At 41.4% G+C, this 20,556-nt stretch overlaps 1 protein-coding gene across 6 annotated transcripts in view; it reads right to left on the bottom strand.

Moving 5' to 3' along the window:
* The window catches only part of CDON (cell adhesion associated, oncogene regulated), a 97,674-nt gene that overhangs the window by 24,264 nt on the left and 52,854 nt on the right, over nucleotides 1-20,556 (bottom strand). For all 6 annotated transcript variants that reach the window (XR_006335207.1, XR_006335208.1, XM_043873558.1 and 3 more), the window contains 6 exons: nucleotides 17,181-17,309; nucleotides 13,537-13,740; nucleotides 11,317-11,498; nucleotides 10,365-10,470; nucleotides 5,799-5,921; nucleotides 1,645-1,866 (listed from right to left, as the gene is read on the bottom strand). Coding sequence is in view for 4 of the 6 variants with exons in the window: in XM_043873558.1 (XP_043729493.1) it covers nucleotides 1,645-1,866; nucleotides 5,799-5,921; nucleotides 10,365-10,470; nucleotides 11,317-11,498; nucleotides 13,537-13,740; nucleotides 17,181-17,309 (966 nt within the window). In the remaining 2 variants the exon portion in view is untranslated. The remainder of the gene's footprint in view (nucleotides 1-1,644; nucleotides 1,867-5,798; nucleotides 5,922-10,364; nucleotides 10,471-11,316; nucleotides 11,499-13,536; nucleotides 13,741-17,180; nucleotides 17,310-20,556) is intronic.

Below are 20,556 nucleotides of genomic sequence, written 5' to 3'. Positions count from 1 at the left end.
CGAAAGAAATTGTATAAAACGCCAGCAAAAGGCTAACTTTAGGTAGAATATTTCAAAAAGCAATAAACACCACTTAAGTAAAAGGATGGGATTGGGGAAGCATTCACTATTCATACAGGTCCTTGGTTATTACAGCCAAGTTGGAAATTGCGGGGCATGAAAGGCTAATTATTCCCTTCCCTTACATTAAAAGTATTTCCATAGCTGCCTCAAATATCTGATTTCCAGAAGCACACCTACCAGATGTATTTAGAAAACGTGAAATGTTCTTTAGAATGTATATTATCTAAACTGCACAGGATTCGTTGTCAGAGTTTTGATCAGCTCTCGAAAGGGACTGGAGGAGAGTGCCAAGACCGGGGCAGCTGTCCCTCCTCCAGTGACAGGTGTGTTAGCAGCACAGGTGTGTTACTGCCCGTGCTTCTCTTCTCCACTAAATGGGATGAAGAGGGCATGATAGCTGCTCTGTCCACCACAGTGTGGGGCACACAGGTGAGAGCCACAATGACTATCTTGTGAATGAATGAATGAAGGTTTCCATCAGTGAACCTTACCATTTCCCATCTTTCAACATATTTTCAAGTCACAGAGGAAAGCAACTTTAGCCAGATTAATCTTGCTCAGACAAGCAGATCAGTACTCTTAGTGATTTAGCGCACTCTCACACAATCAAAGTCAATGACATCAGAACCATTTAGAAAAAGACCCAAAAGATGGCCAGCTCTTCTAGCCTGGCACCACCATCACCATCTCCACCACTTCTCACCCTGCCTATCTCCTGGAAGGCAACAAGGTGATGAAAAGAAATCACTTTTCCCCCCTGAGCTGTTCACTAAAAAGGGGCCACAGGCAGGAACCAGCTAAGAGCTGCTGAGCGCTAATCACTGCTGGGGTCTTTGCTTTTGTTTCATCTCTTTACTCTGGGGCCAAAGAGGAAACTGAAATACTTCCTCCTAGCAGAGACTAAAGCCTCTGATTGATCTGACTGTCCTCTTTTATAATAGCTGGGGGAAGAGGAACGGTAAGCAGGTGAGGGGATGAAAAAAGAGGAAAGAAAAGGGAAGAGGGTTCTAGGTTACACGTTTCACTGCAGCACCATCACTGACAGCTCCAGGGCTCCTGGACCCGTCTCTGGGGGTGGGACACCACTCTGGAGCTGTTTTGGTACATGAAGTACCGAATCAGGAGCATAGCGTCTTCATCTGTGTCATCCCAGGACAGTAACTTAGAACAGTCTTCACTAGCTTCCTTTCCATCATGCCTTTTTCATTCCTTGTTGACAAGATCTGGAGCAGTACGGAGGGGTTCCTGCAGTAATTCCAAAGCTCCATGCTCCGAGTCCTCAGCCTCTTTGGTGGTCCAACATCAGCAGAGTTTCCCAGCACTGAGTCAGCTATTTACTTAGAGACCTGCTTAGTTTGGCCTTTGCTGTTTATTTCTCCGGGGCAATTTAATTTGATGCTCCACTTATTTTGGCTGACAGCTAGCACCATCTTAAAGTCATCTCCACTGAATGAAGAGCATCTGATGTGTTCTATCCCACAACACTCATGCACAAACGTGTTAGAAAAAAATATTTATTCTGACAATATTTTTCTACCCATCTTTAGAAAAAAGAGCAGGAGACGCTGATGAATGACTTACTCTGTATGGTGTTCTGCTGGCGGTTCTTCCACAGGCACATGGCAATGAAAGCCATGAGAATGAGCACCATCACCCCCAGCACACAGCCGACGATCAGGTACAGCATGTCGCTGCTTCTGGTGGGGCTGGCGGCAGGGCCCACGTTCCCGCCACTCCCCGAGGAATTTGGAGGGGTGCTCAAGTCTTTGATGGGATACTCAGAAGCTCCAGGGACCCGTTTCACTAGTTGAAAAACAGAAAGGAAAATATGATGTCAGGGGGAAGACAGTCTCTATGAAACGGTTTACTCTCTGGAGGAGGTCTGGTTAGGAACGCAAGCCAGTCTGTTTACACTTGTGACTGAGATGATCTGACCACCAATGAGTCACAAAGAGGGCTCCAAAGTTTAAAAGTCTAATGTGCTAAGGTTTTAGGCCACAAATTCTAGAGAAATCATCAGGTCAGAGACACAGATGCACTTGGTCTAACCCAAACTGCTATATGATGATCTGCTCAATTGTACTGGCAGAAGACTCCCAAAGAGCTGAAATAAAAATATGGTAACCTACAGATGGGACAAAAACTCCTTTCTGTCTGACACACTTTGAGCTGAATGAGACTCACGATTACATATTTTATGCCTTTTGCCTGTAAATCATATTAAAAGACAAGACTTTGGACTACTAGAACAATTATATACAACTCCAAAAACTTCACACATAATACTAAACATTCTAAAACCAAGAACTCTTGAAGTCCACGTTAACGCAGTACTTTTACCTAATTCACTGGTATTCTGGATAATGGCAAGAGCCAAAGCTAATAACAGGTGGCACATAAACCCCACTTTCTCTGTCCCCAGATAACATGCTCTTAATGCTCTACATGTTATAGCAAAGCAGCAGACAGCATAGTGGTTGATGGCCTGGCTCTAGAACCAGACTGTCCAGGTTTCTATCCTATTCCACCATGTACCCTTTAGCCATATGACTTGAACTTCCATGAACCAGTTTCTGCATGTGGAAAATAGACATAATAACAACAGCTCCATCATAAGGTTGTAATGAAGAGTAAATGAGGGGACTTCCGTGGTGGCCCATTGGTTAAGAATCTAATTTCCAATTAGACAACGTGGGTTTGATCTCTGGTGAGAGCTGGACCATTAAAAAGGCTGAGCGCCAAAGAACTGATGCTTTGAAATTGTAGTGCTGGAGAACTCTTGAGAGTCCCTTGGACAACAAGGAGATCAAACCAGTCAATCCTAAAGGATATCAACCCTGAATATTCACTGGAAGGACTGATGCTGAAGCTCCGATACTTCAGCCACCTGATGCAAACAGCCAACTCATTGGAAAAGACCCTGCTGCTGGGAAAGATTGAGGGCGGGTGGAGAAAGGGGCGACAGAGGATGAAATGGTTGGATGGCATCACCGACTCAATGGATATGAATCTGAGCAAACACCGGGAGATAGCGGAGGCCTGGGAAGCCTGGCATGCTGCCGTCCGTGGGGTCACAAAGAGTTGAACACAACTCAGCAATGAAACAACTGAGAACTAAGATCCTACATGCCATGGGGCAACTAAGCCTGCAGACCACAACTAGAGAGAGCCCTTGAGACGCAACGAGAGAAGTCCACATGCTGTAGGGTCTACGGCACAGCTAGAGCGCCCACGCGCCACAACTACTGAGCCCGTGTGATCCAGAGCCTGTGTACCACAACAGAAAGAGACGCCCCTGCACCACACTGGGAAGCGCATGTGCCACAACAAGAGACGCCCTCGCGCACCACAACTAGAGAAAGACTCCCCGCCACAAGGAAGACCCAGGGCAGCCAAACTTCTTAAAAAATTAGAATACATAAATAAAACCATGAAAGAATAAATGAGTTAATCCATGTAAAAAAGCTCTCCGCTTACAGCCTGGCATGTGGTAGTGTTCAATCAAGTTTGTTACTGTCTTTAGTTATTATTCTACATTTCTTGTTATGGCTCCTAACTACTTACAGGAGCAGAGTGATCTTTTAAAAAAAAAAAAACCTACTTCAACAAATATTATATTGGGGTTCCATTTTCTAGCAACTTCAATTCTATAGAACAGGGCTGGAAATCAGTCAAGGAGAGGCTGCCTTTCAAAGGAAAGAGCTCTGCATCATTGAAAGCTAGAAGAATACCTGGCAAAGACTCTAAAGGAAATTTCTACTTTGGGTGGTGTGTTGGATTATACAATTCTAAGGTCCCTGCCAATTCCTAAGACAACAAACAAGTTTCTGAGGCAAAATGGATGTTACAGATTGTACATGAAAGACCACAATTACTCATAGGGAAGTCCTTCAGGTTTATTCACTCTTCATTTACCCTGAATTTATTCATAATTCCACCAAGCTTGATGAACAGTTGCCAACCTCTCGCTGAACTTAAAAACTTCTGCAGTGTGTGAGACGGTCCTATGGATGTGAATAAGAAGAGACAGCCAGGAGCATGACATGAGCAAGGTAAGCGCCAAAACAAAAAGAGAAAGCAGAGAACTAAACAAAAATCACGCTGGTCCACAATCTTTAACAGTGGGGGGAAGTGGCTGGCCTCCAACACTGTGTCATTCCTGAGAAAACTGTACTGAATTATTAAGATAAGATAATCGCTGTTCACAATAAGAACCCTGAGTCATTTCTTTAAAAAGGTGAACTCATGCATCCAATGTTCTACTTAAACAGGCTGGGGATTGTGTAATACATTTTAGAAAGTCATTCAGCGTGAACAGTTAAAATTTTATTTTTTTAGATTTTTTGGGTTTTTTTATGTGAACCATTTTTTAAAGTCCTTATTGAATTTATTACAATATTGCTTCTGTTTTATATTGCTTCAGTTTTTTTGGCCACAAGGCACGTGGGATGTTAGCTCCCTGACCAGGGATCAAACCTGTACCCCCTGCACTGTAAGGCAGTCTTAAACTCTGGACCACCAGGGAAGTTCCAATTAACATTTTAAAGAAGGGTTTTGTTTTTCTCTGATCTGAAAACCTATAGCTGGAACCTTTGATTCCCCAGCAAAGTCAATTAACAATGTATACTATAAGACTATTAAAAACAATACAGTTACTACATTGTTGTCTGTGTTTTATGTTCTGCCTGGCTAGATTCTTAAATGTCTTGGGAGCAGAGACAAGAAATTTCATTTTTATGTAATTCTGTTCTGAGTTTCACAGCATCTGGAGGCAAGTAAGAAATGCTCATTAATACTTACAGTGTCCAGTACAAAAAGGTACTCAAATATATGCTAAGCAAATGAAATTCAAGGTTAGTCTACAGGTCTGTGTGTATAAACGTTTAAATGTGAATTTAACATGTGGGTTTTGAAGCAGAAAGACACATGATTCAAAATTAAATGATGAAGCTGAGTCTTGGCATATGAATTCAACCTTTCTGAGCCTCAGTTTCCACTTTGGGTGCTTCTGTTACTTAAGTGTGATATCTTCTGTTTTCAACAATTGTAGTATGTTACAGCTAATCTATGTCTTGTGTTGAAGTCTTACTTTAGAATTATCGACTAATTCTGAACTTAACTACTACACTTAACTGAGCAAGTAGGTAGTATACATATTTGTTATTCAAAAACCACTTTAAACACAGGTAGTGACTTCTCTTTAACTTTTTTGGGGAAGCATTCTAATTCTCTCAGCAATCTCAGAAATTAGTCAGCAAATATTTCTATTCCTTCACGGAGGACCAAAAAAAAAAAAAAAAAGGGAAGTGACCTACCCAGAGGCATGCAGAAACTTACAATGAATACTTATCTAAATTACTTTTAAGGCAAGTTTTCTAGCCCAGGGGTCCTCAACCTCCAGGATCCAATGCCTGATGATCTGAGGTGGAGCTGATGTAATAATAATAGAAATAAAGTGCACAATAGATGTAATGCACTTGAATCATTCCAAACCACCTGCCCACCTCCCTGGTCTGTGGGAAACTGTCTTCCATAAAACCAGCGCCTGGTGCCAATAAAGTTGGGGACCGCTGCTCCAGCTGACATAAGGCTAGACTGTTGAGGCAGTCTAAGTGGATGTACCTAGAAAACAGTCCAAAGTATCTTTGGAAACACGTCGACAGTCAGAAGGAATCCAGAGTTCAGAGTCCTAGCTCTGTGCAGGGAAAAACCACTAATTCTCACCCCTCCCCTACCTTTCGTTTCACAGATCATCACGTTACTGAACTCACTCTCTCCTCCTTCGTTGAAGCACTGCATTTTAATATCATAGGAGGTTTCTGGTTGCAGGTGGCCGATCATGTGCCACTGCTTTGAACCTAGAAAGGAAAAATAGAAGATAAGCTTTAAATACCCCACAACCTAAACAACAGAGTCAACAAAATTATTTAGTAATTTCAAAATGAAGTTGGAGCAGGAGCCATCACCATACAGTCAGTTTGAGCAATAAAAATGTCCTTATACTTTTAGCAATACACGACAGATGAATGGCATTTCTATTGCATGGTATGAAAAGAAATGGTAAAGAGGAGAGAGAAATTGAATTAAAGCTAAACCTGTCTGTGGGGATTCAGACTTTGTTTCATTACAAGTAATTAGTAGTAAGTCTTCCATAAAATACATATTCATTTTATGCATAAGTTAAAAGAAAACCCTCAAGTCCTTTGATCCCATACTTCAGCGAGCAAGTCAACCCACTCTGTTCATCCACCAGAAAGCAATGCCATGTACGAAGTCAGAAAACAATGTCTTTCCCAGAACAAGTGACCTTTACAAGACAGACCTCAGCAAAACTCTCAGTTCCACTCTAATGAGACACAGTGTGTGTGTGTGTGTGTGTGTGTGTGTGTACACTCAGTCGTGTCTGACTTTTTGCGACCCCATGGACTGTAGCCTGCCAGGCTCCTGGGTCCATGGAATTCTCCTAGCAAGAATACTGGAATGGGTTGTCCTTTCTTTCTTCAGGGGATCTTTCTGACCCAGGCATGGAACCCGTGTCTCTGTGTCTCCTGCATTGCAGGCAGATTCTTTACCCCTGAGCCATCAGGGAAGTCCTCCAACATATAAATGAATGCTCAAAAAGCAAAGTCTACTATGGGAAGCTCTTGGCTACTGCTCCCATCATTTCTTTCCTTTCGAATCCGGGTCTCCAAACCACACAAGTAAAGAATGAGGCTGTGATCCGTGGCACACAGCCAGCATTTCATTTAGAAACACTTCTAAACTGAGCAACTTCATTATAAATCACTCTCTGTTTTTACTTCCGTGGACCTGTGACAAACTTTAATAAACAGGGACACGTCTGCCAGACTCAATGAACTCTTCAAGCACCTTTAATCCTTCTTAGAAAATACCTCTTCAAACTGTTTTCACTGTTTCTTAGAAACTCAACTATACCACCAACTGATTTAAGAGTCAATTAAAGGGAGAGAAGAAAAAAAATTAATGAAACAAAACTATGCACACAAGTCAAATCGACTTGGCTGACAGAACCAATGGCTCCGGGATTCTTCCTGATTCAACACAGACAAAAACATCTCAACCCGGAAGCATACCCCTTTCCAGGCCACCAACACAAAGCCCCTCATTCATATTTTACAAGTCCCATATTTTATAAGGAAGAGAATCTGCTTATTTTAGGATCGAAGGACTATGAAAAACTCACAAGTGGGGAATTCTAGGCCCCATTTATAAGTGTAAAGAGGATCTTAAAAGAAACTTGACTCAAAATCTACTTGAGATAGGAACAGATCTATTTTTAAATTCCAAAAACTTTGCTAAAAGACTTCAACTTTTTTCTCTATCTTTAGGTCTTTTCCTGGCCCAGCCCCCCACTCACTTATCAACATTCACTTGAATAATTATGACACTAGATTTGAAGTTTTCCTTTCATAGCACTAGTAAAAATGGCATTAAACTAAGCTACTGATAAGTCACTAGTAAGAGAAAATAAACTAATACATATCTTATTAGAATAATATCCCATTGTTATTGGAATTATTCCGATTATAGGAAATATCACCAGAAAGGTTTTATAGGTCATTGACAAATAAGACACCTAAGTGTATTATTAGGTTTATAATCAACCAACCTGCATGCTGTTTGCTCAGCAGGCAGTTTTTTTCACCAAGAACATTTTAGAAAAGGTAAAAAATGAAAGCAACAGGCTTAAAGATCAGGATGACATGCTCTGATTTACTTGGAACTCAACTTAATTTATAAGATTAAAATAATCATCACAAAAACACTGGTATGTTCAAAACGTTTATAGCTTATCTAAACGTGGAACTTAATTCAAAAGGAAGGGTACCAGTATAATTGTTCTTCTCCCACTGTATTCTTTAACAATGTAATTGCATTTCAAAGCTTAAACCATTTTGAGTTGATATACGTAAGTAATCTAAAACTTTAAAGAAAACTTTATATATAAAGGATAAATACTTCTGTTTCTCGGCTCTGGAGAGCAAGCCAAAAGTTTCCAACTGGCACAAAAAGAATTTCAAGTGCATAAACCTGAAAATAAGGAATAATTAAATTACACAGCAAGTGAAGCCCACTTAAACAGCTAACTGCTCTATTACGTTCATAAACAAGTTCTCTGTGAACCACAAGGCAAAGCTTGCATGTACAGATGCTGGTAATAGAAACAAAAGCTCCTTTAGAGGAATTTCCCAGCTCCACACTCCACAGGCGCACTCAAGTCTGTAAACGTTCAAAGATTTAGCTAGAGAGTACAGAAAGTGTTTCTCGGCGCATTTCTAGAGTTGAACCGGGAAGGGGAGGGGAGAGAGTGATATTGACGGAGACAGAGAGGGATGTTTGTTTCATTTATATTTGCCTTGTTTAGAATGACCTTCTAATAAAAGTGTAGCCTCTCTCAAAAGATTTTAAAACTAAAAACCAGACAGCTCCACCTGCCTAACCCAGACACAACTAAAATGAAGACTGAGCCAGGACTACAGTGTAGATCGGTCACTAACAATCCTGTTTCTTTTCATGAACATGCATATTTTTGAAAAAGGATCCATCACTGTAGAGATGAATGTTCACACACACAGCACAGCCGTGGGACCAGCACCCAGGTGAAGCAAGTGTTCCTGGCCCCCCTCACGCTCCCTCCAGCCACTGCTCCCTCCAGGAAGCTACCATCCTGACTTCACTGAATCTTTTTTGCCACTAACAATGATTTTTCCACACTTCCCCAAATCTTTATAAAGAAGGCGGGTTTGGGGAACTCATTTCTTTCCTATTTTTCCGGATTAAAAGAGAAACAATCACTCTTGCATTCAAAAAATATTTAGGGAGCACCTACTCTGTACCAGGTACTAAAATTTAGTTAACAAATTTTTCATCACATCACAAAAGTAATTCCACTGGATAAACAACAAAAAGAAAACCACAATATTTAAAGAAACATGATGGCACCTATTAAAATAATTTATTGTAAGATTACTTATAACAAAAAACTATTTGACGTCGAAAAGTCAGAGGAAAGTCGCCTTGGCTTGGGAAAATATTTTGAGACGGTTCATTAGGAGATTAATACTTCAAAAAAAAAAAGAATCTTAGAGTGAAAAAAGACCTCGGAAGAAGTCTTCTTCCCAAAGCAAGACTCTGTTCCAAGATACCACTGAGAAACACCTCCCAAATTAGGGAGTTTATTATTTTGTGCGGGAACCCATGTTAGAAATATGGCATGAAAGGGTTCTTCCTCACACGATTTCCTTCTAGCTGCCCTCCCCCAAACAGACTGAGTACCTCCTTCCACATCCTAGTCCTTAAATACTTGAAGACAGGACTTTCCCGGTGGTGTAATGGTTAGGAATCTGCCTGCCGATGCAGTAGCCACGGGATTGATCCCTCACCCGAGAAGATGCCACATGCTGTGAAGCAATCAAGCACAGGTACCACAACTACTAAGCTCACAAGCACCTGGAGCCCGTGCTCTGAGAGGGGAGAAGCCACCACGAGAAGCCCGCACGGCTCGACTAGAGAGTAGCCCCAGCTCCCTGCAACTGGAGAAAGCCCCAGCACAGCAACGAAGACCCAGAGGAGCCAAAGTAATAAATTAAAAAAAAAAACCAACACAATCTGAAGACAGCTGTTCTGCTGCTGGCTACAATAGATGTCTTTTTTCCAACCTGATCACCCTAGACACGCCACTGTTCTTTTCTGGACTCTGAGCATTCACCCATTCATTCACTCAATAAATACCAAACAACTCAACAGTGTAGGGCTTGGGATACAGCTGTGAGAAAGAAGGCCCTCTGCCATGAGGAGATTAACATTTAGTGGGAGAAGCAAATGTTAAGCAAATAATTTCATATACACACACATATGCAAAACCGAACTAGGATTCATACGTGCAAAATCTCTTCAGTTGTGCCTGACTCTTTGTGATCCTATGGACTGTAGCCTGCCAGGCTCCTCTGTCCATAGGATTTTCCAGGCAAGAATACTGGAGTGGGCTGCCATGCCTTCTTCCAGGGGATCCTCCTGACCCAAGGATCAAACATGAGTCTCCTGCAGCTCCTGCATTGCAGGCAGATTCTTTACAGACCGAGCCACCAACCCCTCACTCTTCAAGGGTCCACTGTATTAAATTGGACAAATTAACTTTCTTTGGAAAAAATTCAAAGTAATAGTATATATGTCATTTCATTTTTTATTCTATTTTACCCTGGGATGTTTTTCATAATATTCATAAACCCTCTCCCTCCAAAACTCCCTTATTAAGACTCTAGCTTGTCCACGGCACTTACCTTCTACAATATCCCTCTTGTAATCACTGTCATTATCACTATCCGTTGGCCGGTAATAGATATAAAATCCTTGGATGGGAGTGTTATTGTTACTCGATGGAATGTACTAGAAAAGAGAAGCAAAGACTTGTCAAAGACAAAAATAATGTAACTTTTACATCCATTAAGATTTATTTATCTGTGTGGCAATATTTTTTGAGCTTCATTTTATAGACATCCTTGATAGCCATTTAAAATTTAATTCAAAGGTATTCAAAGGTATTGAGAGCATTTTAGCTTACTGCAGGGCTAAACAAAAATAAAGCAATATGTCTCACTTGGCTCAAAGACAAAAAAGTACATTGGGCTCAAAAGCAATAAAACACGAAATGGTGATTATGTTAATACTTGGATGAGAGCTGAAGAGACAATCATTTTATTAAAGCCCTGCCCCTGAGCCTGGATGGGAGGGGAATCTGGGGGAAGAAGGGATATATGTGTATGTACGGCTGAGTCCCTCTGCTGTGCATCTGAAACCATCACACTGTTGATCAGCTAGGAGTGTGTGTGTGCTAAGTCGTCTCAGTTCAGTTGTGTCTGACCCTGTTCAACCCCATGGACTGTAACCCACCAGGCTCCTCTGGCTATGGGATTCTCCAGGCAAGAATACTGGAGTGGGTTGCCATGCCCTCCTCCAGGGGATCTTCCCAACCCAGGGATTGAACTCATATCTCTTATGTCTCCTGCTTTGGCAGGCGGGTTCTTTGCCACTGGAGCGCCACCTGGGAAGCCCCAATCAGTTAATACTCCATTATAAAATAAAAAGTAAAAAAAAAAAAAACCCAAACCTGCGCCCCTCAATTTCCTCTTACTTAAAAGTTCAAAAATTTCCCATTCATAGTGTCATGTCCCGATATTAAATTAACATGGCCACATCAGAAACTTCTGTCATTAGAGAAGATGTTTTACTTACCGTCCACTTTAGCATGATCTGAGTATCACTGACAGCTTCTGTGTATGCGATGTGAGGTCCAGTTATTGGACGGTTAGAAAAGCGATTGGGGAACCCAGCCACCTGATACGGACGAGAAGCTGAACTCCGAAAACTCTCACCATAATGGTTGATAGCAATGACCCTAAATTTGTATGTTGAACCTTTTGAGGGAGGGGAAAATAAACAGAATTTAAGGGACAATATTCAAAATACAATAATTGTACTAAGCATCTCTCTGCAATAACAACGACATGCTCTAAAGCCTAGATGGTGAATAGATTTCAACCCACTTGCCAACTCCACTGGTACTGCATGCAATCATTGTGTGTGTTCAAGATTCCAATACCTTACTGGGGGTCCCTGGGAGAGACAGATGCTGTTCCTCATGGAAGGAAGCAAGGAGAGAAGAGGAAAGAGCACATTTCTCTTTCAACATCCTGTTCTAAAGTCATAACCATCAAATACAGGACTAGCTGGTGGTGATGGTGGTGGTGTTTAGTCACTAAGTCGTGTCCCAGTCTTTGCAGCTCCAAGGACTGTAGCCCGCCAGGCTCCTCTGTCCATGGGATTTCCCAGGCAAGAATACTGGAATGGGTTGCTGAAACTATTGGGTTGGCAAGAATATTTGTTTGGGTTTTTCCGTAAGAACGTAGGAAAAATCCAAACGAACTTTACGGCCAATCCAATAGGTTTTTTTCACTTTGAAAGAAACAACTGAAGCGAAGTTTAACACAGGGAATACAGCTATGAAGAGGCACTGTGTGGCTGATCACAGATGTCACTCTGCTCCCTCTAATAAGAGGATAAGAAAGAGCAGATTTAAGCTACAACAGAAGGTATTTGTTTGGCTTAGATATTAAGAACTTAAAAAAAAAACTCTAAGCATTGTGAGTTTCTGAAAATCTGAATCTAAAGAATAAATTAGACCCCTAAAGCAAGTTTCACAAAAGCTCAAAAATAACCCCTGATCTTCTGTAAACAGTCCTTTCTATCTATAAAATGTTACTTAGCTTTGCTCATATTTAAAACAGCCACCTTCTCCCAACTGTACCTACATATTCCTGAGCTCCTCCTGTTACCTGTCAGACAAACATGGGTTTTTGCTGCTAAAGTACATTTAAAAGTCCATCAACAAAAACAGTCATGAAACCCAAACAAACAGAAGTAAGGAAAGTTGATTTGTGATTAGTGCTTTTCTCTTTTATGGTTTCATGTATTAGGGGGTCTGGATGGGCTTCCCTGGTGGCTCAGATGGTAAAGAATCTGCCTGTAATGCAGGAGACCTGGGTTTGATCCCTGGGTTGGGAAGTTCCCCTGGAGGAGGGCATGGCAACCCACTCCAGTATTCTAGCCTGGAGAATCCCCATGGACAAAGCAGCCTGGTGGGCTACAGTCCATGGGGTCACAAAGAGTCGAACATGACTGAGCAACTAAGACGGAGTGGATCTGGAGAAGCTCCCCTGATGCTGAAACAAAACTTAACAGAACAAAGAGGTGCTGAATGTTGTCTCATATCCATAAAACAAAGTAGTGGGTTAAACCACGCTAAGATGCATCATCGGATCAATGGTAGCCAAATAACAAGCAATTTTCCTCTTAAAACATTTATTCATAGCAAAATACACACACATACACACACACAAAGATGTCACCACAACCCTACTTCCACTCATTTGCAGTTAGAAATAATCTAAAGCCCAGAAAGAAAGACTAGGTTAAGTCAATCATGATATACTTACATGATAGATACCCAGTTATTAAAAACTGAGTTCTGAAGAATTGTTCATTATGAGATAACATGGGAAAAGGGGGTCACAAGACAATATTTATGGCATGATCCCTATTTGTATTAGAAAGGAAAAAAGACTAGAAAGAAATACAACATAATATAAACAATGGTTATCTCTAGATGGGTGGGTTTAGGGTAAGTATTCTCTTTTTATACTTTGCTTTCAAATTTTTATACAATAAGCTCACATTACTTTAACAATTAGAAGAATATAAGATTATTAAAATATGCATTTAGGGATTTCCCTGGTGGTCCAGTGGTTAAGACTTCCCAATGCAGGGGACACAGATTGGATCCCTGGTCAGGAAATTAATATCCTACATGCAGCAGACATGGTAAAAAAAAAAAAGACAAATATGCATCTAAAGTCAGCATTGATGTTCTAAAACAAAATGTTTGAATATAACTACCTGGCTCTAAACTACGAACTTCCACAGAAAGCTTAGAAGGAGGGATGTCTTCAGCTGCCACCAGCCAATCACTAGTCCTCATCCGTTTATATTCGACCTTGAAGGCAGTGATTGGAGAGCCCCCGTTAGCCCGAGGAATCCATGTGACATAGACAGACGTCTCTGACGCAGTGGAGATAGTAGGCCGGTCAGGTGCCTCTGGGACTGAAAATGGAAACATTCATTTTGATAACCCTCAGCATCAGAGACAAGAACTACTCAAATGAACTAAAAGGGGTAAATCCCAAATATCACTTTATTAAAGGCTCTTCACCAGAGTTGAAATACTTGCCAGAGTTAATAACTTTATGACTGTCTTTCTGTCCTCTGAAAAGTTAATGTGCAATGAAGTAGAGAAAGTAGCAGGATAAGTGAGATAATTTATAAACTTGATAAGTATCTCTGAAAATCTGAAAGTTAATGAGTATGATCACTGAGGGATGCTAAAACAATATAAGTAATTATTATTTGGTGCTTCAAGTCTGACTGTGGTAATAATTTACAGTAAATTTTCTTTTTTTTTTATAGTAAATTTTCAAAATGATGTGTTATTTAAATGGTTTTCTTTATCCAAGCAAGCTATAGAAAACATATTCAGCCAACAGTCTATAGACTGTTCTATTTATTATCTCTTATGATCATAGCCTGTCAATAATCAGCAATGTAGTTATTACTATCGTACGTATCTTAACACACTTCAAAGCTACAGGAATGCTAGTCCAGAAAACAGACTGCAAACAGTAAATAGAGATAAACTGAACCAATAAAATCAATGCTGATAAAAAGGAAGACAGATTCACAGTTAAATAAAGACAAGTGTTATCAGGAAACATGATCCACATGATCATCCATGTGAACCTGTAGGAAAGGACGGTCAGAGAGCCAACACCTGGCAGCTTTCGGTTAGCATGGCCAAGGGGAGGGATGTCCCAGCCCACAGATGAGATGGTCTTGATTCCATGGCAGGTGGAAACCTCAGGAGTGAGCTCATCATTTAAACTGTGTACCCAACACATATCCCTAACTGCTGGCCAAGCAATCTTGTGGTTATAACTGGCTTCCCACTTGGTCCCTACAAAGCAAGGATGCTGACAGAAACAACCTGGTCTGTATGACAGTGAGAAAGTAGTAAACCGCCATCCCACGTTACATTAATCACCTGGGAATTTTTTAAGAATGAGCTGGTTATCAAGAAGACCGACTACCCTTCAATATGCTAACTATCTTATTTCTAGAGCTAGAACAAGGAGGACCAGCTCTGGACCACAGTTACATTGTTATCGTTTTAGTCGCTAACTCATGTCTGACTCTCTGCAGCCCCATGGACTGTAGCCTGCCAGGCTCCTCTGTTTGCGGGATTTCCCAGGCAAGGACACTGGAGTGGGCTGCCATTTCCTTCTTCAGGGGATCTTCCCGACCCAGGGATCGAACCCATATCTCCTGCATGAGCAGGTGGATTCTTTTTTGCTGAGCCACCAGGGAAGCCCCCGCAGTTACATTACTTCAATGAATTACTCAGGAAGCCCCATCTCTGTCTAGCCTGGATCTGGCCTCCACCAACACCTCTCTGTCTCAACATCTCTTCAATCTGAATACAAACACATAACAAAGTAATGCTGCATACGGTGCCTGTATGAAGAAATTTGTGGCATTTTAAAAACAAATTGTTTAATGGATGAAAAGATGAATACATTCAAAGCAGGCAACTTGGCATGATACTTACTGTATTCCTTTCAAGTTAGAAAGCAATGGAAACAGAATGAATAGGAGTTAGTGAATCTCTCTTTTAACACGAAGATAACAAAACAACTTCCTCTGTTGATTCACATGAGGTTAAAACTCATAAAGAATACCACAGACCAAGTAGAAAAAGAACGTTATTAGGGGAAAGTCCCTAAAGAGAAGAATACCATCAATACTCAAAAGAAACAGCATGTGAAAGGAGATAAAGAATACTGCTCTTGGAGTCTAACTGTCTGACTGCGGATAGCAGTTCCACCACTCTCTGGGTGACCTTAGGCAAGTTCCATAACCCCCTTGAGTCCCAGTTTCCTGATTTGTAATACGCTGATGCTCCCTTCCTCACAGGGTTATTGTGAAGATTAAATAAATCATTTCTTTATGGTTATCTCTGCTTGGATAACACCAAACTCATGATTGCCAGAACAGAATCCATAACCTTCAGCAACAAATTCTTATCACCTATCCTGGTAAATAGTTCAAGTTGCCCAAGTCACCGTATTTCTCACTCTCATTCAATGAGGATTCAGCTCCCTTCATCTCTTGTCTGTGTCCTTCTCCATCCACACTGTCACTGTCTGTATTTCCAAGCCTCCTCTGATGCCACTCCTCCGTCCCATCTCTAAAATCCTTGGGCTTCTTCATAGCTTTTAGGGAAAGACTGAATCTTTAAGGACATCATACAAAGCGACTGCTTTCCTTCCCCACTGTAGCATGATTCCCCATAGCACTAAATAAAATCTCTGAATCTCTAAATGAAATAGAACATGTCCATCATTTATCTCTGCATGAGAGGTCTCTGCCTAGAACTGTTTCTCCTGCTTCTTCATTCAGCTATAACATTCTTGCCTTTGAAGCTTAGCTTAGGGAACATCTCTTACCGCCAGCCACTGGGCCTCCTTCCTATCAAGTAAGTGATTTACATAAATCTCTTGTGAAATGTTTGATTCCAAGGTAGAATCAAAACCATCGTTGCTGGTTAATCCATCTTCCCTGCTATACTGGTATTGGTTTAATTGTCTGCATCATCTCCTATACTGTAAGCCTCTCCAAGGGCAAGATTTATTTGATCTCTGCTGTTCCAGCATTTAGTACAGTGTGTTAATTCATGAGGTTTTTGTTCTTCTGATCTCAAAGGTGAAAGGACTCAAGAAAAAGCAGCTCATGATACTGAAGACGCAGAGGCACTCCACAGAGGCGTTCAAATGTTATGACTTGCTTCTGTCTGAGACCAACTCATGGAAGACTATAAAAATAGGGAAGAGAAGCTTGAAAATTCTTAGAGCTCAGTAATAAAATGTTAAGCCTTCCCTAGATCACAAAAAGTACATTATGTTGTAATGGGAGAATTCATGTATGATTAAATACTAAAAAGAAGTCTTAAAAATTTTATTGCTATGACATCTGAACACTGTAAGATCAACATGATATAACAATAAAGCTGAGAATGACATGCAATCATTCAATAAAAAACTAAGTCATACTATAGGTACCATGATATATTTTGACAAATCATTAAAAAAAACAAGTCAGAGGTTCAGGGTTCCAATGTAAATTTGGTTTCCATGCCAGACAGGAGACAGAAAAATCCTTTTTGTGAGTTCTAAAAACTTAGTATCATAACATTTGAAATCTGAGTTTATTACTTTGAACATCAATCATGGTACTGGGTATTCAAGATTTCAAATTCAAGACATTTTAAAATGGTTGAAATAAAACCTAAAAGACCTATATGGTAGGATATAATTTGAATAATAAATATCCTGTCCCACTCCACCCCTCTCACTCCACCCCCTAATAACCTGAAACAGGTCAGTTACATTTGGAAACAAACAGAATGAATAAATGAAGAATCTTCTCTTTACCTCCACTATGCCTAGAGGAATCTGTGAGTACCACTCCGAAGTTGTCTGCAGCCTCTGAAACAACAGGGCTCTTAGGGATGCCCACAGGTGGAGAGGAGGCCTGGGTATTTTTGGACGATGCTGTTTTCTCTAGAAAGGTAAAATATAACATAATGTAATACGAATAAGCTTCTATGCATAAGTAAGAAAAATACTATGAAACTCAGCTCAGTTCAGTTCAGTCGCTCAGTCATGTCCGACTCTTTGTGACCCCATGAATCGCAGCACGCCAGGCCACCCTGTCCATCACCAACTCCCGGAGTTTACTCAAACTCATGCCCATCGAGTCGGTGATGCCATTCAGCCATCTCATCCTCTGTCATCCCCTTCTCCTCCAGCCCCCAATCCCTCCCAGCATCAGGGTCTTTTCCAATGAGTCAGCTCTTCGCATGAGGTGGCCAAAGTACTGGAGTTTCAGCTTCAGCATCAGTCCTTCCAGTGAACACCCAGGACTGATCTCCTTTTGGATGGACTGGTTGGATCTCCTTGCAGTCCAAGGGACTCATGAAACTCAACTGGCATATAAATATATGAACTTATCTGTTACAGTGTCTAAATTTAAAACCTACATTGTAATTACTTAGCTAATATGAGGAATTAACTTGAAAAGTTACTTTGTCTTTTTCTAGTACCTGTAACAAAAATGTGTCTCTCTTCACCAGGGTAGCTTTAATTTACACACAGAAAAAATGACACAAATGAAAAAGCCAAATGACTCTAATCAAGGTTTTCAAACTATTCACCCACTTTTATTTTTACTGTACATATTTCTTAATTCTGACGCAGAAAATTCATTATTTAAGAGCTTCTGTTAAGTTTCTTCATGCGAAAGCTGTCATGCTGTTTTAAAATTTCAAGGGGCAAAAAATGAAATTGAGTGATTATTTTAGAACCGAAATACATGCTCATTATTCAGTATTTGCAGGTCAGACTGTATAAACAACTAAGGACTAATTATGGGTAATAACTCAAAATACATTTCAAATAAGAAATACTCATCATTTTTCTGGCCAGACACAGTAATTAAATAAAAGGATCTTTTTCAAAAGCCAAAGACAATTTCTTTTCAATCATCAGAACTCCTTTCCAATACTGTGCCACACCAAAAACTCTTCTGTCCAGTTCCTGTCTCTGCTCATGGAAGTCTTTTTGTTCATTTATGGCCAACCTGCGAGAGCATCTTTTAAAATTTTTATTTTATTTATATATTTATGACAGTGCTGGGTCTTTGTTGCTGTGCAGGCTTTTTTCTAGTTGTGCTGAGTAGGGCTACTCTCTAGCCGCAGTGTATGGGCTTCTCATTGCGGTGGCTTGGCTTCTCTTGCTCACGGGCTCCAGGGCACACAGGCCTCAGTAGCTGTGACTACCGGGCTCTGGAGCACAGGTTCACCAGTTGCATGGGTTTCGTTGCTCCGAAGCATGTGGGATCTTCCCAAACAGGGATTGAACTCGTGTCTTGCGTTAGCAGATGGATTCTTTACACTGAGCCACCAGTGAAGCCCGGAAATGGCATCTTTTCAATCAAGCTACCCTCACAAACTGGGTGGGCTTCCCTTGTAGCTCAGTCAGTAAAGAATCTGCCTGCAATACAGCAGACCCGGGTTTGATTCTTGGGTTGGGAAGATCCCCTGGAGAACGAAATGGCAACCCACTCCAGTATTCTTGACTGGAGAATCCCATGGACAGAGGAGCCTGGCAGGCTTACAGTCCATGGGGTCTCAAGAGTTGGACATGACTGAGTGACTAAACCACCACCACCACCCTCACAAACTACCCCACATCCTCTGGCATCTTGTCTTGCCTAGACCATGTCAGATCTGGTCCCTCCTATTCCTCTGCCCTCCTCCAGCCTATCCTTACCCTACAGTCAGCAAGGCCCTATAGCCAGCATTGAAACACATAAGAGACAGTGTCACAACTCTGCTCAAAACCCTCCAAGGCTCCCAGTTCACTCAGGGTCGAAGTCGGTGTCCCTGCAGGTGGGACAATGTGCTCATGATCATCCATCTCCCTGAGTGTTCTCCCCTCCCCACTTACTTTACTCCCATCACTGTGGGAGTGCTCCTTGGAACCCTCAGTGCTCCTTGGAAACGCCAAGCACACCCATGTGCTATCCTCTCTACTGGGACATTCTAGCCCCAGATACTCACATGGGTTTCCACACACCTCCTTAAAGTTCTGCCCTGCTGTCAACTGCTCAGTCTCTGGTCACCTGTTCAAACTGTGACAACTGCTACTACCCCATGTGCGTGCATGCTAAGTCGTTTCAGTCGTGTCTGACTCTTTGTGACCCTATGGACTGTAGCCCACCAGGCTCCTCTGTCCATGGGAGTCTCCAGGCAAGAATACTGGAATGGGCTGCCATTTCCTCCTCCAGGGGATCTTCCCAACCCAGGGATCAAACCCACATCTCTCAGGTCTCCTGCATTAGCAGGTGGATTGTTTACCACTAGCACCACCTGAGAAGCCCATGCTACACCCATCCCTTAATTTATTTCTCTTGTTAACACTCACCACCTACTAATGTTCTTATAACTTATGCGTATACTTCTCCCAACTAGAATGGAAGCTCCATGACAGCAAATGAGTATTATCTATTTTGTTTACTGCCTGGCACTGAGAAGTCATTCAGTAAATACTAGCTGAACCGAAATTTTGCCTTGAGTTGGCATTTATGTGTATGTCTTACCTTTCTTAGCAAAGTAGAAGCTCTATCAGGATGGATTTTGTCTTGATTATCCTTGTTTTCCCTGTGTCCGTTGACCTAATGCCTTACCTATCATGCTGCTGCTGCTGCTAAGTCACGGCAGTCGTGTCCAACTCTGTGTGAGCCCATAGACGGCAGCCCACCAGGCTCCTGTCCCTGGGATTCTCCAGGCAAGAACACTGGAGTGGGCTGCCATTTCTTTCTCCAGTGCATGAAAGTGAAAAGTGAAAGTGAAGTCGCTCAGTCGTGTCCGATTCTCCACGACCCCATGGACTGCAGCCCACCAGGCTCCTCCGTCCATGGGATTTTCCAGGCAAGAGTACTGGAGTGGGGTGCCATTGCCTTCTCCTACCTATCATAAACTCTCAAAAATATCCGTGAAATGCTAGATGGACTAGAAGAATACAACCATCTACATGTGGCCCCAAGAGGTACTATAATAGGTTTATTTAGTAAATTTATAGATAAGAAACTTTGCTGGCTGATTCAAAGAATAAAAAAAAAATAAAATAAAATAAAGCTCAGGTCTGCTACTTAAAAAAAAAAAAAAAAGAAACTTTGCTACCCCAAAATGACACTAATTATTAAAAAGTGACATCAATGCAGCCAATTCCCCCCTCTGAAGGAAGA

This window comes from Cervus elaphus, chromosome 2 (genome assembly GCF_910594005.1).
Source record: "Cervus elaphus chromosome 2, mCerEla1.1, whole genome shotgun sequence".
Classification (NCBI taxonomy): domain Eukaryota; kingdom Metazoa; phylum Chordata; class Mammalia; order Artiodactyla; family Cervidae; genus Cervus; species Cervus elaphus.
This window is presented reverse-complemented; position numbering and strand designations above follow the sequence as displayed.